General features: G+C 39.3%; 1 protein-coding gene across 3 annotated transcripts in view; it reads right to left on the bottom strand.

Annotated features, from left to right (window-relative positions):
* The window catches only part of MED23 (mediator complex subunit 23), a 56,426-nt gene that overhangs the window by 25,069 nt on the left and 7,346 nt on the right, over positions 1 to 24,011 (bottom strand). For 2 of the 3 annotated variants that reach the window (XM_075554539.1, XM_075554541.1), the window contains 13 exons: positions 22,596 to 22,707; positions 20,929 to 21,027; positions 19,900 to 20,001; positions 19,404 to 19,473; positions 17,892 to 18,004; positions 13,850 to 13,945; positions 13,282 to 13,299; positions 7,753 to 7,953; positions 5,699 to 5,842; positions 4,317 to 4,462; positions 3,013 to 3,258; positions 1,725 to 1,867; positions 610 to 784 (listed from right to left, as the gene is read on the bottom strand). In XM_075554539.1, the coding sequence (XP_075410654.1) occupies positions 610 to 784; positions 1,725 to 1,867; positions 3,013 to 3,258; positions 4,317 to 4,462; positions 5,699 to 5,842; positions 7,753 to 7,953; positions 13,282 to 13,299; positions 13,850 to 13,945; positions 17,892 to 18,004; positions 19,404 to 19,473; positions 19,900 to 20,001; positions 20,929 to 21,027; positions 22,596 to 22,707 (1,665 nt within the window). The remainder of the gene's footprint in view (positions 1 to 609; positions 785 to 1,724; positions 1,868 to 3,012; positions 3,259 to 4,316; positions 4,463 to 5,698; positions 5,843 to 7,752; positions 7,954 to 13,281; positions 13,300 to 13,849; positions 13,946 to 17,891; positions 18,005 to 19,403; positions 19,474 to 19,899; positions 20,002 to 20,928; positions 21,028 to 22,595; positions 22,708 to 24,011) is intronic. The other variant, XM_075554540.1, reaches the window with a different exon arrangement.

The raw sequence follows: 24,011 nt of genomic DNA, 5'->3' as shown, positions 1-24,011 counted from the left end.
CTGCATATAAAATGCCAGAAGCACGGAAAAAAATTCAATCCCAAGTTCACTACAATAAAAAAATGTAAACAACAAATTCTACCTTCTTTAATTAAAAACATTTTAAAATTGTTCTTTTGTGTGAGAATGAGACTTGGAAACTTGCTTTTAAAACCCGAGATGCTGAATTTCATCGAGATCCGACTTTTCTATATATGTAGTCTGCAGGACTCAAAACTTTTACCTGGAAATAAAGCATCTCAAAAATTACATCTTTTTATGTCAGAACTACATTTTCATTTGAGTAAAATTAAAATGTGAGGATGCTCTATTCATAATCTGAACTATATTGAAAGCTAGCAGAATTCTAAAGGCTAATTAATGACAAAGGCTTGGGAGTTCTCGTTCTCAGTCTAAATATCTTGAAGGAAGGACCCAGGTATCTTAAGCGGTTTCTACTTCAAAATCTTGGATTCAGTTTCTTCTACCCAGGAAACGAGGAAAAGACAAATGCCAGAACCAGGGCTTTGACAAGTAAGTACAGACGACTAGGAGGTCAAAGGTTAAGTCCCATCATGCCAGCAAACTTCCAAATGACCCTTAAGGACAGACGGTTGCCAAGGAGCTTACCAGAGATGAAGCTGGTTCTGGTTCGTTTGTGCAACCGCAGCCAACGTATGCAGATGACTCAGGAGCTGTACTCTATAATGAGGCTGGATGTGGTGCATCCGGTAGCTGAACATCTCCAGAAGTGTGTGCAAGATCCCCCAAGCATGAGACTTGAAGACAGTCGGCAAAAGCTGACCTTGAGGAACAAGGTCATTTGAAAGCTCAAATTAGTAAAAAACAAAAACAAACAAAAAACATGCACTGAAAGGTTTTTGAAGAAAAGTCACAATGAGTAAAATGTATGTGATGATTTTAGTTTACATTGGGGGGGGGGGGGGATACAGATCTTAATTGGAATACCAAGTTTGTTTTTGGTTTTCCTGAAATTTGACAAAATGAACCACAAGTTCATCTGGAAAAACAAAAAGGGCGAGAAAAAAAAAAGAAGAAAATTCTCTTTCTTCACTCCTTCAGCTCTCTCTTTAAATTACTGTGACAGTGTGAATGCGCCCAAGTGTTTGAAACAAGAAAATTCCTTTTTAAATAAAAAATATAGAACCTGCATAACACCTGCCCTTGTTCTCTTCTCCCTTCCAAGAAAGTCGACTTGACTTGCCTCCCCAGTTATCTGGGAGGAAGAGGATAATGGCGGTTAAAATGAAAATTATCCTGCACTGGTGAAAACTTATTATAAATCAAAACGCTTATATATATAAATTCATTGTTTAAAGCCACACAGAGCCCAGAAGACATTATTATGTGTCTTCTGCAGTGAAGAAGTACAGATTCCCTGCTGCCAGCCAGGCCACTGGCCCTCAGAGCCGGGCACTGCTGTCCTGGGGTGAGCCAACAGCAGACACACGCACACAAAGAACATGGGAGTGGGGGCTGTAACTATGTCTGTCTGTGCCCTGCTCACTGCATTTCCCAGATCCTGGGCCCAGTCTACTTAAAGAACTCACTCTTCTGGGTAAGTTCTCCCATTTCTTAGTTTCTTTTTTGCCTTATTTTTTACGATAACATTTAGACCCTTATGAAAGATATGCTACATAGTTTACTTTATTTATTGCCTGTTCTCGTTAGCCTGTAATGAGAGAATGGGTAAATGGTTATAAACACCATAAAATTGGTCTTACTGATAAATCCTTTGATGCCCAAAGACTCTATTTCCATGTAGACCAACAAACGACTGTAAGTTTCTACGAGGGCTGGAGCTAAGGCCACACTGGACTTTGCGTGAGCAAGTTTTATCACCCGGGTAGCAATACTGTGAATAAGGCTGAAGGGAAACAAAAGAGAAGAAAGTAAACACATATAATTTTAGCATAAGTGCATGGGCTCCTCTACTTAATGAGGAACTTATTCGGTATATATCTACACTTAAATAGGAAAAATTAAATTGAGGCACTTGGTATGTTTAAGGAGTGTAGGAAACTTGCTCACAATGCACTACTCGACCTGGGACTAAATCTGGTTTTCATGGTTCCGTTGACCCCAGAACAACTGGGTTTGAACTCTGCAGGCCCATTTATATATTTTTGGGGATTAACAAAACCCCAAAAAAGAACTATAGGATGCTAATTATTTTTGTGTGAGCACGTCAATTCTCAAGTAAATGGTGCATTGCAGTAAAGAATGGGATAGGTCGTGGTTCTCACATCTGCTCATCATGTTCAATGCAATACGGCAAACCTGGAATAACATCATGGAACCTGAACAAATTACCATTAGCGATGCTGACAGTGCTCTTGAGAAGCAAAGAAAGTTATGGAGTTCCTATAAAAAATTGAATTGCTTGCTATGTACCCCAGACTGAAATGTGCAGCTGCGGTTGTCTGCCATCTCAAGAAAAACAAATCCAGTGTAAGGATTAGTGCTTTAAAAACCCATATATAATCTTGACTTCCCAAAACTTTAATTAGCACGAGCCTTCCCACTGCCATCAGGTGGACTCTGATTGACAGCAACCCTGCAGGACGGGGTGGACAGCCCTTGTCCGTGTCCCAGGCGCTCTTCACCTCTGGCCTCGAGCAGAAAGCCTCACGTAGACTCATACTCCAGTAAGCCTTTTTGGTCTTTTTAAAAAGCCACACTGCTTACATTTAAAGATGCCTCCATGCTTAAGCAGTACAGCATCACATATAAGCACATTCTTGTAAAATTAACCAAACCAAACAAAGCAAAAAAGCATATATTTATTCCAAGGAAAAGATATCTAAGCTAAATACGGACAAACTTTATAGTCTGTGCAAGCGGTGTGATGATGGCAATTTTCATCTTTCTTTAGTTTTATTTGTAAATTCTAGAATTCCTACATAAACCAAACTCATTTTTGTAACAAAACAAATGTAACTATTAACAATATGTGCCTACCATAAAACACCACAAAGTCATGAAATCACAATCAATGTTTAATAAAATTACCTCATTTTGGCATGAACTGTGAGTGAATCTAGGAGGTTCATTGGTAAGGGAGTAATCGATCCTGAAGCCAAGCAGCTTGTTCCAGGGAGAGAGATCTTCATAATTCCATTTCCATAAATCGTTTCTACCAGAGCCCCCATGGGTAGCGTAAAGCATTCTGAATTTGTAGAGTACGCGTTACATAACAGGGCGATCTTATAATCAGTCATCTGCAAACTCTTATTTCTCAGACTCTGCTGTAAGAACCTAAAATTCCAGTTCCATTAAACAGAAAAATATAAGTTATTTCCATAAAGTCAACTTGTCTTAAAAACCCCAAAACATGATATAATTATGCTGATACTATCTTTAGTCCTATAGTGATTGTTGTTTTTTCCCAAAATGTCGAGTGAAAATTAAGACTGGGTAACATTTCAGAGGAACATAATTTCAAATGAACAGTAGCTGCTGGTAATGCTACATATGCAGTATGCATCAGGCTGCTGCTCAGAGAACGAAGACACTTTTCACAAATCCATGAACTAGGTTTCTAATTACTTGTGCACAACAATACACCTTTATAGGAGTCACTGTGAAAAGATATCGTCAGCGCCTCATACAATGCAGGTCAAATGACACGTGAAGTCATCATTTCCTTTGGGTTTATCTGTATATTCTAGCAATCATACAATAAGCAATGCTTACTCTTATAATAATATATACGAGATTATTTAAAAACGCATGTAGGCATGAAATATGTACTACAGTCTGCTGTGACTAGAGTTAGTCATCCTTCGTAAAAGTCTAGGCGAGAGGTTCAGCTAGTTCCCACACCTTTGCCTGTGGCCCAAGTCTGAGAAGGGCACCTGCTTTGAGGAGTCACAACTTCAGAAGAGATGAGAGGAAATAAGGCAGCCAGGTCAGATCCTGGCGGCCCACAGAGTGAAACCTATCCCAGTAAAACCACAGTCAAGTCCCTGGCACTCAAGATCCTTCCAAACATTTCACATACTCATGGTAATTAATAACTTTAAAGTACAACCTGTAAAAATCAAGATCAGCCTTGAAAATTAAATACACACACGATTCATCTTCCAGGTGGTTTCTTTTTTTCTTCTTTCTCAAAACCTTTTTTTGGGGAGCTAATTCAGATACATCATTCCTTAGTCACAGGTGTTTTCTGATGCAGGGATTAGTCAAATTTACATTGCTACAGTGTGTAAATATTCGCCCTCATCTTCACATGAACAATATGATCAATATTACATTGCAGTTCTACTATTTCATGAATGAAGAAATTGACTGCCAAGCTACAAATAACTCACTCATGGTGAAGATTTAGGGAATGAGGTATTGGAATATGCAGCTTGGAGTTGTCATTTTGAGCTTTTCTATTGAGATGGATCCAAATACAAGTCATCGCAAAGGCGTGAGTTGACTGAGGTTTGTTAATGTCAGGAACTGGGATACACTGAAAAATAACAAGGTACATATGATAAGATATAGAAGAAAGAAACTAATCCAATTGATATGTTTAACTTCAAAAATACCCTATATTAATTTCTTTGAGTGGTTCTTTGAATATTTAACAGACTATGTATGAAGACTTACACCATAAAATATTGATAAGATTACAAGGCTATGTTTTTAATATGCAAAGAGACTACAAGAAATACACAAATGCTGAGTTAAGCTTTTCCTGATGAATATCAGATTATTTTCTAACAAAAATAATTTTTAAATGGCTAAGTCTTTCCAAAATCAGCAATAGATTTTGAAAAACACATTACCTTTTATAAAAACACAGTAAGGCAATACAAATATCCATCATATTAAAGGATACGTGACTTATTTTGAAGGGAAATACTTCATTGAACTCTATGAAATATTTATACTAGATGTTTTTTCTTTTAAATCTCTTAGAAAAAAATTAGTAACATTTTAAATTCCTTAATTCAACACCTTCAAAAGACTCTTCCGATGTAAAAAAACAAAACTCACTTATCTCTTTTCTACTGATTAAGAATCTAAAGCAACCTAGATTGAGTTTAGGGGGAAAAAAAGCCAACACAATAAAACTTTCTAATATATAAATTATGGCTTTAACTCTTCAGTTAAAAAAGAAAAATGTTCAGCTTCCTTCATATTTATTTGCTATTGGTTTAAACTTAAACAGTCTGAGAAATCTTTCTCCACGTGAAAAGTGAAAATACATGGGATTTCTAAGACTCATATGCTTTTCTACAATATATAAACAGTAAAGAAATATACACTCTAAATAAGTATACCATTATGCATACGGAATACTGATGGGTAAAATGAAATAGAACACAGAATTGGCATAGTCCATCATTAATAAAGTAAGTAGCAAGGAAGGAAAGATCAAGAATATTTCTTGGTGATGGGTAAATGGAGTTTGCTATTCTTGTCAATTTTTCATATTACTGTAAAATTTTTCCAAAAAAATAAAATAATAGCCGTCATCACAGTACATTAGACAAAACCTATGAGACTCCTAGAGGGACCTCCATGGCTGCGCATGCCTGTGCCTGCGGAGTATATGCTGAGACCCAAATGACAAATAACAAACAAAGGTAAGAAAAGACACTGTTGTTAATGCTCTTCTCACAAAACCACACTAAAACCCTTACACACAAATCAGACACAGTTCTACCATTATTTTATCTAACTATTCAGTGAAACTTACTTCTTTCTCTGGGTACAGAAGGTCAAAGAGCTTCATAACAGGAAGAAAATCAGCAAGTGCATTTTTCTGAATACTTCCGGATATGAATTGCAGGAGAACCCACATCAGATGATCTCTGCCTTTAATAAGTCCTCGCCCTGCTAACTGTAGAGGATGTTTAAATATATACGAATGAAGACACGCACACACGTACACACGCACACATTGAAGCTCTTACAATGTCAACATCTAATTTTGGCATTTCATTGCAAGACAGACCAGCCAGTTTCTTCATTATTTTTCATATCACATGTACATAGATTTGTTCCTTGTAGCCCTACACAACTACATATATGTAATTAAATGTTTTAGAACATAATTGATCATGTATGTACATGAGAATTAAGATTAATTCTTCTTAAAATAGATCAAAACGCAGAATATTGCATGATACCAAAAGGAATTTTTGTTTTAATTTGAAAATTAAAACAAATGAACAATTGCTTATTGTAGCTTCCATTTTTATTTCCTTTGTCTGAATTCCAGTATGATCTTTGAACTGCAAGGTCAGCAATTTGGAGCCACCACTATGCTGGAGAAAGACGAGGCTTTCTACTGCTGTGAACATTTATAGCTTTGGAACCCACAGTGGCAGGTCTACTTTGTCCTTGAGGGTCAATCTGAGTTGGAACCGACTGGATACACCCGCTGCCCAAGCAGAACACTGTGAGTGATCTTAGATTTGTCGTTTCTTCTGTTATTTGTCAGTTACCAAGGCCCATTTACATCTTTGGCACACTTGGTACCTGGTTTCTCTTCTTGACCCTCACTTAGGTCTTCAGCATCTTTGACCTGGATCCTTGGAGTATCTATCTCCCTTACTAATATCCTTGTCTGTGGTTTTGTCTCCATCCCTGTCACATCGTCTTCCTACATATGACCACTTACAGTGAAATTTTCAACTGCACATAATGATGCCCTCACTTTCCTCATTGGCTCTGGAGGAAAAGCTAAACTCTTTAGAACACACACCTGCAGGTTCTCTATGACTATCTTCACACTTCCTTACCTTCCCTGACTCTCAAAGACTTTTCCCTTCACATTTTCATCCTAGTTCTCAGGGCTCTATCCCTTTCCCAATGGTCCTGCTGCTAGGTAAACACATGACTACTGTTTCCCCTTGTCGCTAAAGATCTTCAAGTTAAACTCACTTCCAATTTCTTTGTTGCTGCTGCTGTTGGCAGCTGCCATCGAGTTGATTTCCATTTCTAGTGGCAGAGGCGCACACACAGAGCCACTTAGTCTGCAAGGCTTTTGAGGGCAGAGAACTAGAGCTGCTTTCGAGGTACCTCCAGGGAGGTTCACATTGCCAACTTCTGCCTAGTTTCCAAGTACTTAACCAAGGACTCCTCTGATGGAACCAAAATTTTAAATTATGGGTGAACTAAAATGCTTCCTGGAACAGGAAAACTGACTGGTAGAAGGCCTGCCAGAATCTCCCTCGTAGAAAACAAGAGCAACATACACGACATACAGCAATCAGAGGCTCAAAGGCAGTGTGGCCAATTTCATTGCTTTGAATGTGTGCTGCTACCCAGAGAGCTGGTGATAATCCAATGCCACATCAGGCTCCTGAACGGGCTTCACACCTCTTCCACGTCTCCCGTCTGAGGGTTTGGACCCACAATTTCTCCCATTTCAGTTAATGTCCCACATCACCTGAAAGTGGAAAATGTGGGCTTGTCCAGTGGTGTTTATGGGTTGTGAATGAACTGGCTTGAAGCCTTGACTGACATATGTATCTGCCCCTTAGGGGAGACGCCGTGAAGGTCCACGTAGCAAGTGCCTTTTCATCTGGTATCCGCTGGTCCTTGCACTAGGATCACCCAGGATGAACGAACGAATCTTGCTCTCACAGTGACAAGAGAGTGAAAGTTAAGAAACCATAAAAACACTTACCAAAACAGAAATACTGGCTCCGAACCTTTAGTACTACCCAGATAAAACCACTAGGCAATGCCCACACCGTCTAAAACATACTAACAGAAGGTTCAAGAGCAAGCTTTAGTACGTACCTTCTGGTGAAGAGAAAGAACCATATGTGGAAAACTTGCAAACTGGAAAAGCACAAAGAAAATGAGCTGACTTGAGAGATGCTGCCACAGGAGCTGGCTTGTCCCCCCGTCGTCAAACTTCTCTTCCGTCTCCGAACGCTCCATCGCATACACCACCAGATCCACCAGCTGGTCCTCCAGCACAGGGCAGCGCTGCTTGTGCTGCAGGGCAGAGATCACATACAGTATTCCAAAAGCCTCCCGGTTAGTTTCGCAAGTTACCAGTTAATGCGCATTAATTGTAACAAGAGGCTGGGAAGCATGGGATGAAGTTGAATTGCAGAAGTTAGAGTTAGGCTAGTCAATCAAAGCTGCATCATGTTACATGGTCACAGAGGATGGGTTTCAACACAAGCTTTTACTTTCAGGGCTCCCACAATACATCAGTTCCATTAACTTTTGACTCCCACCAACATATTATTGTTTCAATTCAACAAAGGGCAGTAGACAGAACATTCTTTGCTCTGTCCTTGAAAAAGAGAAACATTGGAAGAGACATGGAACAAGTACAGCAGCATTCACTTTGCAATCTAACTAAAATATACAAAAACCCTGGGTTCCCAGGGAGCAAGTTCTGTGATGGGAGAGCAAATAAAGCAGTATGTAAGTGTGTTCATTTCAAAGTAAGCCCGAATTTATACTAACTTCGTGTGCAAACGTATTCCTTAGAAGGCCATGAGATTATTCAAACTCTCTTGTTCCATCTGTGGAAATGACCACAATCCCCCAGTCCTGAAATGGACACTTGCTCGGCAAATAAAAACTTAAAACACTGATGTCACAGTTAACCTCTGACTTTCCCCTCTTAGAAGCCAAACACAATGCAGCTTTAATTAAAATTAGACTATTTTCAAATCTAAAATAAGAAAAAGAATTGAGTTTAAACACTAAGACATGAAAATGCAACGTCCCTTTCTAGAGGCAAAAAGATCTGTGCTTTATAAAGTCGTTTTTAAAAAATAATATTTTGCCAAAAGAAGTATGTCAAGCCATATTTAAGCCACCTTCATATTTGCTTTATAAATATGCTGTATGACTTAGTAGTCAGGCAGTTGGAGGTCTTTCTAGTGAATATAATTACTAATATAGATGCTTTCCTCCTCAACTTTGGATGTGATTATTTAATCTTTTGCCATAAAAAGGGATATGATTTCTCCAAATTTGGGGGGAAAATGCAAGATGGGGACGGATTTGGGAAAAATAAAACATAATGAACAGTATCCCCTTTTTTGCATGCTCTTTGCCAGCTTCAAACCTGTAAAGCTCTACTCAGCTGCACTCTCTTAAAAGCATGCAGATCAAACAAACATCTGACCCAAACAGGAAGCATCAACGGTTGGTTCCACAGATTTTCCCCCAAAACACAATGCCATGATCACAGTTCAACCACATTACAGGTTTACAGAGAGCAATATTAACACCACCAGTAGAGACTACAGTACTTTCCCTCCAAATGTAATTATCATTATGAAGCAGAGCAAAGTGCAACAGACAACACTACAGACTATTTCTTAAACCAGCATGCAAAACTACTGTGTACAGGGCTTGAAATTCACTGTTCTGCCAACCACCAACAACCTAAGGAATGTGTCAGACAACACAAATTTAGAGGGAGATCATTCAAAGTATACAATAGCCAGAAAAATTGGTGAAAAGAAGTAAAGCCAGGATTTCCAGTAGGAATTTTCCACTAATGCTGGGTAGTTGCCTCTAGTTTGGAAAACTAACTGATTTGACATCTCTTCCTCCGTCCATGATGGTCTTCAATCTGCTTCAGGGAAACAGGAACAAAAGGAGCAAAGCTAATAAAGTGGGTCTTTAGCACCTCAGTTACTGTGGAGTTTTCTTTTTTAATATTTATTTAGTTATTTATTTATTTGCATCGATTTTCACCTACATATATTCAGGGGTGTAGTGACAATCACACAGCAAGTAATTTGAAGAGGGAAGTCAAAACATGGCGAGATTTACAAAGCAAGTACTAGGAAGTTCAGTTCAAACTGATAAGACTTTCAACGTATGTAGTGCTTCAAATTACTTCCAAATAGTCTGTAAAGTCTGAACTCTGCCAGAGATCTCTGTGGTGCCTCATGCCTTCATGGCTGAGGGTGACATGACAGAACATCTATCAGGAGCAGCTCCACATTCCCCAGGTGCTTCTGGCTAAAGTCAACGACCAAGTCTTAGCCATCTTTAGAGAGAGCCTCAATGTGTTGCTGTTTGCCAATCATCCACATACCAAGAGAGAAAGAAACATCTTCTTGTAAGAAGTGACCTTTGATGCTATTTTAGAAGTAGTTCTGACTCAGTTTTCAATTACTCACAGACAGGAACATTAAAATTAACATTCTCCTACACATAAAAGGCTATTTTACAAATGGGAAGAAATGAAAATTTGCAAAGCAGTTTAATGATCAATGAATAAAGGTTAATGAGAAATCACTAGACCAAGGACATCCATAGCCAGTGGGATTTATGTCTATGGCTCTTCTCATTGTGTGTTTTGAGAGATTTAGTAAAGTTAAGGCTACAAAATACAGGCACCGATTGTGAAATCTGCTAGTTTGTATCATATGTAAATGCATCTTTAGTTAGGCAAATATAGTTGAATTTGTTACATCACGTGTAGATGTGTCATTAGTTAAAATGCACTTTGATAATATCTAAATTTGACATTTTAATAATTCAATTTCTACACAATGGCACTGGAATCCTACCTCAGTGTTTCCACTTTGATACAAGTTAAAAAGCAGTTGCAAGTCATTGCGAGAAACATCAGCACTAACCCGGTGCGTGCTTAGCTTCTTCGCACCCGCATTTCAAAAGGCAAATGATAATCTTTTCATTCCTAATACCCTACGTTAAGCGGCAACTTTTCATCTACTAGTTCTGGTCTGACATCTGCAGCGGCATTTTAGCCTACTGGACCTAAACTCACTGCAGTCAAGTCAGTTCCCAACGCAGTGGCCCTGTGGGGCAGAGTAGAGCCGCCCCACGGGGTTTCCAAGGCTGTACTCTTTCATGGAAGGGACCGCCACATCTCTCTCCCATGGCATGGTGGTGGATTTGAACTGCTGACCTTTTGGCTTAGTGGTTAAGCACTTAACCCCTGTGCCACAAGGGCTCCTTATACTGCACTTAGGTGGGTTTACATTAATTTAACATTTTTATTTTAATGCTAGAAATCAATTTTAAAGCAATGTTAATTTTAAAACTCAAGACACGTGGGGCAGAAAAAGGCTCTGTCAGTTATTCTAGTTTCTCTTTAATCAAGAAGGCTGCGGTGAGATCTGAAATGCTAAGCCACTTAACACCACTTTCAAAGATAACCTGTCCATAATAAATTGAATAATTAGCCCAGTACTTGCCTGTCCAGGGGTAACCAGAGTTCATACATCGCAAGAGCTACAGGATGTATCTGTTTTGTAATACATTTATTCAGGACCAAGAACGCAAAGTCTTGTGTAACCAAATATAATAAAGTGTTTCTACTGTGCATCTAAGTCCAACACTCCACCTTGCTGGTCACAAAACTGGGCTATTACGACATTCTGAATGAAACCGATTTTAGGACAAAATACAGCCCAATTCCTGCTGGAAAATGCCATATGCACAGATCTTAGAAAGTGTCAGACTTCAAGTAAAGTATCGCACTGCTGGAGAAAGGACAACAAAGGATGGGTGCAGGCATAGCTCTGTAATGATCAAAGTTGCAAGAAGATAACTTAGTTAATTTTAATCACATGCATCTTGTACTGGGTGTACATTTTGTACACTTACTTTCCAGGAGAAAAAATTAACAACTAAAAACCATATCAAGTCAGTTCAGCACACTACCTTCCATTTACAAATTCTCTCACTACAGAGTCTTCTATCAAACAATTACTGATGGATTGTGAATTTTTTGACAATGTTTACACTACAGTGGGACCAATACTAATAATGTTCTGTCAGCATTTCCATTATAAACTTTATTTTTTTATGGAATTATGTCTTAGTCATAAACTTTTTTTAGGTTGAAACTTGTATTGAAGTGATCAAATCAGAAACACTTTTCTCTGAATTATCAGTCTCTACTCTGAATCAAGCTGCTGCGCAAAGAAAGAAACTAAAGTTCTGTGGGGGAAAGGGGCTGCTGCTCGAGGAACTAGGACATTTTTCAACCGAAATAATCCAAAGTTCAAAGCTACTGCATAAATGACTTTTAAGACAGCAGGAAGGATTTCCCCCCCCCCGCAAACGGAATACTTACCTCTAATTCAAGTGAAAAGTTGATCGGAATGAAATGAGCTGGTGTTTTAAGACGTTAAACTGACAGACCATCGGAGGTCACTGTCATACCGCAGCATGAAGCGGTTTGATTTCACATGTACAAAAGCTTGTCCAAACAAGGAAACTTGGTCAATTTTTCAGAAGAAAAAAAACTTAAAAATAATAAGAGATACTGCTACTCGGGTGAGGTTTGGCATGCAAAGTTTCAACACTGAGCAAGTTTTATGGCCAAGCTGTATGTCCTTAAAAATAGGGCTTTATAAATGGAAGCGCTGGCACAACCTTCACTATAGTATTGCAAACAGCAACGCTACTTTAGAGCACCTACACAGGAGCGGCTTTTTAAGAAGAAAAGCTGGTGGGTTTCAATATGTTGGGCTCAAAAAATTTTTAACAAAAAGAATTGGGACCACTATTTTGCTCACAGGGGCAGTCTTGGAGAGAGACTTGGGGCTGCACAAGAATTCGGCTTACAAAGTGTGGCCACAGTGCTTCGCTCCCACCCTGAGCGAGTTTCCACTGCGAGGAGCCCACTCCAGGAAGACGCTGCTGGCAAAGACAGACAAAGAAGGGTGTTTGTCCAACAGGTGTGGGGCCACCTAAGAGTGTGACATTTTTTAGTCAATCCCCAGGTATACAAAAAAGCATTTCCTTGTATAAAGTTTACCACTCCAACTTTTAAAAGCAGCATATCTCTAGTAAGTGGGTTTTTCTTTCTTTTTGGTTTTGTTATGGTTTTATTTCTTATTTGTTTTATTTTAAGGCAAAGCAACGTAAGTTTTTTTTTTGTGGTTGTCATTCTGGTTGATTGATTTGTTTTAATAGTCTGGAAAGATAGAGGCCACCACCAATCTTTCCATGTCTGAAAATTTCACCAGGCTAACTTTAGCCCTAAAGAATGAAAAACAATAAAATGGAGTGGGAAGAAAAAAAAAAAACCCCATCAAAAAGTGACAGGCTTTTTGTGAGTGCCAGGTGTTGTCTCTGATTAAAAAAAAAAAAATTAAAAAAACAAACACCAAAAAAATAAAAACAAAAACAATCCAGCAAAAATAACTCTCATATCCCAAGAAGAAATTTGTTTTAGTGGCCTTGGTCTCAGCATGGTCCTGCCAATTTCAAGCCCCGACCATACACGTATTCTCTAAATGGAATCAGTGGCTACAAAGCGGCCAGCGTATCGTTAGTCACAATACAACAGTAAGGTTGTGAACATACCTGAGCAATGTTCAAGGTCTAGAGCATTGGAGGATGGGCAGGACAAGACAGGACAGAACAAAAATAAAGGAAGAAAAAAAGAAAAGACAAAACAGTGACTATGAGGCCAGCCTCAAGGAACCCAGAGTCAGCACAAACCCACCCACATGTTAAACCCTGAAGACCAAACACCAAACAGCAACCAGCAGTGAGGCCACGCTGAAGATACCAGGGGTTACAAAAATAGACACCCAAACAAACAAGCAAAAATAAAAATTAAAAAGTCCAAAAAAATTATGGTTATGTCATGTGTAGGTTTCTCTGGCAAAAGGTATACTTGAAACTGGCCTTATAGAAAAAAAAGCAATGCAAAATAAACCAACTTTTTAAATATCTCATTTTTAATTTAAACAGTTTTTAAAGCAATACATATATGATAGGAACAATAGTGTTTATAAATCATATATTAAAAAAAATCATCACCAACTAGTTCTGAACTGTTTTGCTCAGTTAGCTATAGCACAGAAAGGAGAAAAGCGAAGTGCAGATTCTATGGAGAATTGACTGGGTGTCCAGCACAGTACAGTACCTGCTTGTTTAAACCTAGCATATTGCAGACCATATCCCTGGAATAAGGTTGCTCCAACACATATCTCAACAAAGCAGTCTGTGGCTCAAACAGATCCTTTAAAGAGAATAAAGACAATTATTGCTTCAAGATCAAGGTTAATTGTGAATTCAACGCATTTGAAAATGGGATTTAGAACCCTTCTAAAGGCACTTGTTACTGTCACACAGTGGGCAGTATCTAGCAGGACAAAGAAAAATCACAGGGTTTTAGTGCTTACAGTTAACTGGTTAAAACCCCTCAATTGACGAGTGGCTACAGTGCGGTGACAGACACACACAGGCTGTACCAGGGAAGATGAAACTAGCCATCTTCCAGCCCCTCCTCCATCTCCAGTGCTCCTTCCATTCTACGATGCTGGAAATGCAAAGTTTAACGCTCGAATTGCAGAACCTCACAACGTCAGTTCATACAGATTTATCCCATGTGATATGGCTCAGAAGTCTCCTCAAGAAGACCCTTGCTTTCATTCTGTTGAAGCTTAATAGCAATTTTTCTAGAAGAGGACAATTTCACATCACAAAACTAAGTTTATAATGAACATCGGAGTAGAAAGCTATATTGAAAACCAAAATCTTTTAGAATGTGTAGCCTTTTTCCAAATGACAACTTGAAAAGCTATCAAGTATCTCCAATCCAAGATTGAAAAGAGCTCATATTTTCTTGGTAAGAGTCTCAAAAGTTGTTTTTTGCTCTCAAATACATACACTTTCATACACTTTTAGAGATGTTAATGAGTCATGTGTGTTTATGCTTGCTAATTCACTCAATACAGATCAATACAAAAACATGTTAACTTAGAAATAATTGCTTTTAGTTCACTCTAACTCTTCTACGCACACTCGATAGCTTTTAAGTCATCTGAAATTTTCCAAGACATGTCACTCCACTTCCATTTATACTGCTAATCATAGCATTTTGAAGTTGTCACCGCAAAGTTTATCTCAAATTGCATTTGAGTAATATTAGATGTGTGTGTGTGTGTGTGTGTGTGTGGAATGATCTGTTAGGTAGTGGGAAAAATAACGGAATTTCCGTGCTCAGTTAACCTTTTCACACACCTCAATGGACAGAGATGAAGGTGAAAGGAAGGGACGTGCCCAAAGCCAGAGAGTGATAGTGAAGATGAACTCAAACCCAGACCTCCGACCCCATTTCTCCACTGTCCTTCACACGTCCATGAGGGGCTTCAGGAAGTTCTTGGAAAAACAGACATAAAAGATAATGGCATTTTTCCAAGAACTTTTTGCAGATCTCTCATACTTATGCATGCATACCTATGCACATATTTCATATGCACATATATGCATACATTATATATGAAACAAAAATATGCACATAATCACAACTCTCAAAATAATCTATAAGACTGTCCAACTGAAAGGTAAAGGACTTAAAAATAAATACTAATTGTGTTATATTGTTCTTAGTTTTATAAAGAACACAACAGAATACTTGATTCCTAACTGGCTCCATTTAGACTCCCTTGCCCTTGGGTCTATTATAGCTCTTGGTGACACGATAGGATAAGAATTGCCTCCAGAGGGTTTCTGAGGCCAAAATCCTTATGGGAGCAGACTGTACATCTTTTCTCCACAGAGTACTGGCTGCTAGGCTCAAACTGCCACCTTCTGTTACAGCACCGGAATCTTTAACAGCTGTGCCACCATCTCTCAATTCATCCCAGTCACCAAGTCTCTATGCATTGCCCCTGTAACATAAATGTGGTTATACAAGCATCCATGTCAAGGTATAGTTTGAAAGGACTCCTTGGGAACATGTGAAAACAGTAACCAAATGCCTGGTTTTATGCAGAAAATTGTAGAGAGCGGACTTAACATAGTTGCAGTTGCAACAAGAACCACCTAAAAAAAGGATCAGTTAAATCTGCAAGCCTACTATAAGTTTGAGTGGTGCGCCTTCAAAGGCATATCAGAATTTCAGTTATCTGATAAAGTAAGCTCTCTTTCCTTTACAATTGATTAGAAATGACTATCAACGCTATCATCACATTAAAGTCTTAAGCATCACACTAAGTAAAGAACATTTTTCTACTCAGAATTCTAATTCAAGAGGAGTGGAGGTACTTTCCAATCTCTTAATCATTGTAAACATAAACACAATTTCCACATTCTAGATTCAAACCCTGGCTCTACCTACTGCTTCCTAAATGTGGGACCATAGCTACTACCCCGCGTGTCAGAACCGCCATCTTGTCACAGAGACAGTAAGACTAAGAACACTTAATTTAAAAGACAAAGTGCTTAGACTCGTGCTTGACACGTAGTGAGTTAGCCCTTTTCAGTGTTAATACGATGGCTCACTCTCACTGCCTCGAAGTAGAGAGCCCAGTGCAAAGGGCTGGTGATGTTGACCTGCTGACCAGTGAATCGCCGCGCCAATGAGCAACCGCTATCCCACCAGGACTCCTGTCAATTCCATGACAATAATAGCAAATTCTACTCAGTTTACCACTTTTTCCCATCCTAAAGTCTTGCCCCTTTGGACTCTAAAAGTCTAGACCTGTCACTTTCTCATTTTCAGTGAGTTACAAAATTACTATCCTTTTTTTACTTTTTAAAAAACATTTATGACCACCACCCACCTCCGCATCCCACATCTTATTTTGCTTACCAGCCCATCTCCAAGAGAATATAATAAGTCTATCAAATTTTCTCATAGATATGGTTAATTCTCACATATTTTCCTGATATCTGAGGGCTTTTTCTTTGAGACTTTTCTATTTCAGTATTACATTCTCTCCCCCTTTTGTCAAACTAAAACATAGGAGACCCCTTCTTTCTTCAATTATAAGGACACTGCATATGTATTGTCAGGAGTCAATTTAAAAATTCAGTTTTCTATCTCCAAGTACTTTGCCAAATCTGGAGCAATAAAGCATAAACATCGGCACTATCACAAACCACTAGGAATAGCTGAATACTGGAATAACACGAAAAACCACTTAACAGGCTATATGTATACATAGTAAATATCTGCAGCCAAACACTGTAAATGCTGTCAACAAATTGCATACCGTGAAAAAAAGAATTGGCAAAATATGTGTGAAGGAGGTATTTACAACAATGGCCAAAAAAAGAAAGAAAAAGAGAAAAAACTGCCGAGACTATTGATGTACAACCAAAAACTTCATGGGATTTGTTCCTTGGTTTGGAGGCTCAGGATCATGGATGGTTTCAGGGAATTCATTAGCCTAATAAATGTTTAATGTTTCTATCCTACCTCCTACTTTATTGCAAGTGACCATCCAATTGGTATCTATTCGATGGGGCAACAAAGGAAGAGAGGAGAGCAAAGCCTAGGAGGAGCATGTGGAACGTGTGGCTAATTCTCTCCGTGGACAACTGCCTCCTTTGCCAGGAGGTCAGAGGAACTGGGTGGTGTCCAGCGACTGTTACTGATCATTTTGAGCAAAGATTCTAGAAAAGAATTTTGATAAAGAGAGAGGGAATGCAGAACAGAATTTCAAATTCTGATGAACTCAAACTTTCTGGAGGCATTGGGGAATGGATAGAACCCCTGAATCTACTGCCCTGAGAAAAATCTGGAAAACTGACACCAAAAATACTCCCTGAAGTCATCTTAAAACTAAGCAGTACTTTTGTTAGTCTAGTTAAAAGAAAGTCTACTTTGAACGCGATGCTCTTTTAAGAACAATCTACGTGACAGCAGTAATTTGAAAGGGTAAACAGAGGCCTTAGGGGGCACTGCGTCCGTTACTGGTGGAAGGGACAGAATGGCTGCACAACTCCAAGCTGTGCTCAGTGTCACTGAATTGTACTTGCAGAGATCACTCAATTAGAACATGTTTTGCTATATACCAACAATAACAACATTAATCTGAAAAACAAATTCAAACTGGACTAACGACCCAGAAAACTACTCCCTGAGACTACGAGGATTTAACTAAGCATCACATAGCTTATATTTTGGGCTGAAACAGTCAGATAAACTGAAGGTCCCATAATGTTTAACAACATACCTTATCATATGGCAAAAGGCCCTTCAGGGGAAAACGAAGAGTGGCAGGATCCAATTTCCAGGAATTACAAATGGCGCCGGAGTTGTTTACAACTGGCAGGAGACTGCAGCGACCTGCGTATGCAAAAAAAAAAAAGAAAAAGTGTTTTCAAGTAAATGTGAAGCTGGATCCTAACTTTAGGTATTTGTAGCAAGTCTTTAAATATTTAAGTGAATAAAGGATTAAGTAAACACAAGACAGAAATTTGGGAATTCTATTTAATTATATTTACTCTACGTGGTTAGGACCCAATTAATACAGGCCTTTCAAACTCAAAAATGTATCCATCAGGTCCAATTGTTTACGCCAGGGGTTAGTGAACTACAACCCACGAGTCAAATCCAGACAAACACCGGGTTGCCCCAGTTGTAGGGGAACACAGGTGTGTTTGCACTATCAGAGCTGAGTAGTTGCAACAGGCTGTGTAACCACAAAGTCAAAAAAAATTCATGTCCCTTGACAGAAAGAGTGTGTAGAGCCCTGGTCCAGGGTCAGGCAGGATGCCTGAGGACTCAGATACAGCAGATGAGGTTCAGCTTATATATTCAACTGTCTAACAAGTAACTGCTTCTTGGATGTCCTGTCCACTCACTGCCACCAAGTGAAGTGCAACTCGTAGTAAATGCCAATAGTTTCCAAGGCTGAGAATCTTTATGGGAGCAGAGAGCCTCGTTGTTCTCCTGAAGAGCATGTGGTGGGCTTAAACTGCCAAATTTGCAGGTAGCAGTGCAACATTTATGCAACAGGGCTACCACGACTCCTCTATGTCCCATACGCATCTGAAATTCATGATGTCTCAAACGGAAATCATCTTTCTTTTCAAACGTGGACCACTTCCACAGCCCTTCAAATGGCATGACTAGCCCAGTTAATAGAGCTAACAGTCTGAGGATTTTAGAAATATCCCCCAGGTGCTCTAATGTCTATTTTATACTTCCAGTATCTAGAACAGTAGCTACTTCAGACAGTTCTTACTATATGATTAATGAATAAATAATGGTCTAATTCCCAGATGGCTCTGAGGCCATCGAGACTTTTAGAAATAATTCATGGGGCTATGTGGGCCCTACAAAAACTGCCAAATTATATGTTCATTTTTGTCAAGAAATTTCAGACTAACAAATCATGACAAATGGAAAACAAAATAAATGAAATAAAGAACAAAGGTTAAGAATGAAAACAAAGTAAAGGAGCCTAATATTCTCCTGAACATGACCACTGTGTGGTTTGTTAGAATTTTAGTTATCTAGACTCTATGGTGCTTTACTAGCTGTATTAAACAGAACAGCACCTACTAGAACTTTGTGCCTGAAGCTCAGACCCAGTCTTTTTATCTGTTTTTCTCTCTATTCTCCTAGAAAGTTACTACAATGATAAGCCACTGAGACATAACTGAGATATCATTCTGTTCCTTTGTTTAATAGTTAGATTCTAAAAATCACGTGCCATTTAATATAGTTTAAATTTTCCTACCACAAATGGAGTTTATTCTTGCTGTGGGCCTGAAGGTATCCACAAAATCTGACACCAGGTTTCCAAGTAACTAAAAAAAAAAAAGATAGCACACAAATAAATATAAAAATAAAGGTAAGCTTTCCCTGAACGTAACAATTACTATATAAAATGAGATCGTATATTTAGTGTTGCCTGGCACTTCCTAAATTACTCGGAGATCATTCCCTTTTGCTTTCAAACAATTATCTACCAGCTTAGCTTTCCCTCAGTAAGCCAGGTCACATCACTATATTCTTAGCTATGCAATGAAGCTGTGTGCATTTTTATCACTTAGATGAACTGCCTCAATGAGACAGCAGGGAAATCAAAGCAATACATCATAAGGATTAAAATATATGTACATGATTTAAGGAAAGTAGTGACCACTTCTTTAAAATCTTTAAAAAAAAATAAAATTATTACAAATTTTAAAAGTTGAACTTCAACTTAAAATTTTAGAAAATACCAAATGTACCCAGTGTGGAAGTTTTCCCTCAGGATACAGTTTTCTGATCTCAGTAACTGCAAAATAGGCTGGCAGTAAACAGGCATTTCTTTCCAAGATATATGCTATAACCTAGGAGGAAATAAAAGGGCAATGTTAATTTTAAGTTCCAATGAATCTAATGGGCGCTCTTACAGGTATCATAACATTGCTATCACAATCAATTTCAAAATATTTTCTTTCTTCTTGAGCTCGTTGATATGAGCTCCCCTTTCTCCCCTCCCTTCCCCCGCCCTATCCCTCAGGAACCCATATTTATTTCTACCCCTATAATAGCTATTTTGGGGCATGTGTGTCATATTTTACACAATCCAATTTATCCATTCATATACAATTCTTCTGTTCATCCCATCAAGTGGGGTAATACAGACATCAAAGCTATCAGCTCCCTCCCCAACCCCTTCCTGTACCCTCAAGGAACATTACTCCTGTGACTGTTTCTGAAGGGTTATCTATCTTGGCTTTCACATATGGAATGTTACCACTTTTATTAGCTGTCTGTTAGCCTTTTAAATACAACAGTAGCAACAACAGCAAAAAGACTAGCAAAAACTATATGGATGCACTGGTCTTAAATTGCAATAGAAGTAAAGAACCCCTAAAAACAAAGAATAATAAACAATGGAATGGATTGTTGATGGTTATTCAAACACTGTCAATATATTTATGCTTTAAAAGTGGGTACACTTGCGAGGACAAGAACAGACCAGAGTTAACTGTCCTGCGCCACGTGCTACAAAGCACGCAGATCGTTCATGGGCCCACGAGATGCTCTCCTTTGAAGGTTTCAAATATCTGCATCACGGTTTCATCAGGAAAGTCACAAATAAGTCAAACATTCCCGATCGGTGTGAAATCGAATCTTTGAGCATATATGAGACTCTTGTAGAAATAAACAAATAGGACATTTTACAAACAATCGAAAGTTTAATAACAGAACTCAATAAAGCTGGGCTTTGGGAGGTGACACTCAATGAACATCAGCTGTGTTTAGATTACCTCTCTGGCTGCCAGGAGCTGCTGCACAACAGCTGAGCTCACTGTGTTAGGAATTGTCAAGATTTTCTCCAAAATCACTTTTAAAAGATCTCGAACCCCCTGGAATAAGACAGGCAGACAAAGGTTAAAAGTAAGTAGCATTCCCTGGGCTAGCTAACATTAAAACATGCCCCAATTCTGAAATATGACGTTTCCTCTGGCTGTTAGCGGCTGTCAAGTTGGCAAAGAATCCGGGAGACCCAATGCATGGAACCATTCCCACGGTCAGTTGCAGATCGGATTTTGGGGATCCATCGGGTTTTCACTGGTTGGTTTTAGGAAGTGATTGCTGGGTTTTCCTTCCTACTCCGTCCTAGTCTAGCAGCCGTGCTGCACCTTGTTGTGTATGCAGCAGCGTGCACTTTGCCAAGGGCAGAGATGGTGACTGGCCGTGAACCCAATGCAACAGGAGAGGTGAGACTCCTACCACTGACTGAGTCACCAATGCCACTCACTTGTAAATTAGGCCTCATTCCAAGGTTGCAGGATAATGTGCTCACGGAAAAACTTCAAGATCTCACCTTTCACTTTTCTGAATCAGTGAACACGTAGGTCTCTAGCACTAATTCAAGAAAGAGCGGTGCTCCAAAGAGAGTGCTATAAAGGTTACGTAATATGAACGAGCACCGTCACTTAAAAATGAAAATCCAACTTTCTCTACTTTTCTAATGTTACAAAGGTCAAAAAGCTGAACTCATGATGGACAGAAATAAGAAGATGACTAAAAAAACTGGAAAGAATGGACTGAAAAGCTCCTGGATTTCTCCAGGAACCATTGAAGACCCCTTACACCAGAGCAGGGCTTGAAAACGTGCATCTAACAACTTCCTGGCAGATGATTTTTTATGCTCTCTCTCTCTGGCATCCCAACTTTATTCCCCCTTTTTATCCATCACATACCTTAACCCCTCAAGTGACCCCAACAAAGCTATTGATTCTATCTCCACATATTAACTGCTAGTTGCAGTACTTCAGAAATCTGATATAAAAAGACATATTTCACTCAACATGCAATTACTGACTATAAATTATGACAAGTTTTGTAAAAAAAAGAAAAAGCACATACGCAGAATCTATTACAAACCACTATACAAGCAAATGAGACAGCAAAATTGCTAAGATATTAGAGGAAGCGAGTTCACTTTGTGTCAAGCCATGATTGCTCAGTTATTTCAGATGAGAGACACTGCGAAAGACATGGAGCAGTCGGGTGGTGAGCCCATCAGAGGGGAGGGGACGGCTCGGGAGAGCGGCTGGAGCGCAGCAGGGAGGCTCTGCTGCACGGGGGAGGGTGGAGGCGGCTGCTTCTGGGGGTGAGTGCTGAGGGCAGTTAGCGAAGACCAAGGTCGGTGTGAAGCAGGACCTGTTCCTTCAGGGCGGGACGATGCCTTCATCCTTTCTATTCCCACAAAGCCCTGCTCTGTGCCCTCCCTCTCGTGTGATGGGACCCATGCCAGTGCACGAAGGGACAGACTGTGCTCGGGCCTTTTCCCTACTCAGAAAAATCTATTAATCACCTGCATTTTTCAGAGGCAGAAATACACAACGAAAAACATTTTTAAAATGCTTCCACTTCATTTCTTGTCTGAAAATAAGGCACATATACGGAAATAATTAGAGAAAATTACCTTGTAATCCACTCCCCCAATGATTTTCCGAACCAGTTTAAATGTTAGTGCCCAAAGCTGTGTTCTTTCCCATTCAAGAGTATCGGAGTTTATCAGGGATTCACAAACCAGCCTGTAAGAAAGGAACACCCAATCTAATTACAAACAGATTTCCCTCCTTCTTTTTAATTAAAAGATTTTATGGGGAGCTCTTACAATTCTTACAACAATCCATACATCAATTATATCAAGCACATTTGTACATCTGTTGCCATCATTATTTTCTAAACATTTACTTTGTATTTGAACCTTTAGTATCAGCTCCTTGTTTATCTCCCCTCCCTCCCCCCCTTGGGACTCCTTGATAAATTATAAATTATTATTATTTTCTTATCTTACATTGACCCCTGTATGCCTTCCCCCATGGTTTCTGTTGTTTGTCCCCCTGGGGGACTGGTGATGGGTGGTTATGTGTCAATTACTGCGGTTGGTTCCCCCTTCCTCCCCTCCTCTCTCCACCTTCCTTCTCCTGGTATCGCTACTCCCATTCCTGTTCCTTGTATTGCTACTCCCATTCCTGTTCCTTGTATCGCTACTCCCATTTCTGTTCCTTGTGAGCGCTTATCTCTTATCTGTAGCAGTCCACATGCTCTGGTCTAGCCTGCAGTGAGAGGCAGCACTGGGGTCATGATAGTGGGGGGTGAGGAAGCCCCAAGGAACCAGAGGAGTATTTGAATACTCTGGGTACTATACTTCTCATAGCAAGTACTTTCCATGAAAGTATATTGTGCAAAAATAACTTATAAATCATATGCACAGCCTTTTACATTCTTTACCTATATGAAAGGTGAAACACAAAGAACTATGTTAATATTCATAATACCTTTCTTCTACTTTATGTAATATTCATTAGGTTTTACTTGTACTAGAGTGAAACCCACCACAGGCTGAACACTTGAACAAATGTTTACCAGGTATCAGACTGGGGCAGATTAGATATTTCTAAGATTTTCCCACTGGCTTTTCTGAAATCGGATACAAGCCCTGCTCACACAAGGTTAATCAGGAATGTGTGTTCTTTCCTCTTAAACCTGGGTAGGCCCAAGACTTTGGAAACAATGATGCTAAGACTTCCAGGCAAGTTACTGAACATTGACACAACTTCTCCAGAGGCCTCTACTGCACACTGGCTCTTGAGATCTCCCAGTCCACAGGGAGAAGCTCGTTTACCATCCCAGATGACAACTAGGCATCAAGCACCAGATGTGTTAGTCGTCATGACTCCAGTAGCACTAGCTGACTGAATCATTAAGAGAACCTGCCTCACAAGAAGCTAGCTACTAAGTTCAGTCAACCATCCCAACCACTCAACATCCCTTTAGGCTACATCTGCATACATGGACCTATACAATTTTTTTTTCCTTTAAAGACAAAACA

Source organism: Tenrec ecaudatus, chromosome 7, assembly GCF_050624435.1.
Source record: "Tenrec ecaudatus isolate mTenEca1 chromosome 7, mTenEca1.hap1, whole genome shotgun sequence".
NCBI classification, from domain to species: Eukaryota; Metazoa; Chordata; class Mammalia; order Afrosoricida; family Tenrecidae; genus Tenrec; species Tenrec ecaudatus.
This window is presented reverse-complemented; position numbering and strand designations above follow the sequence as displayed.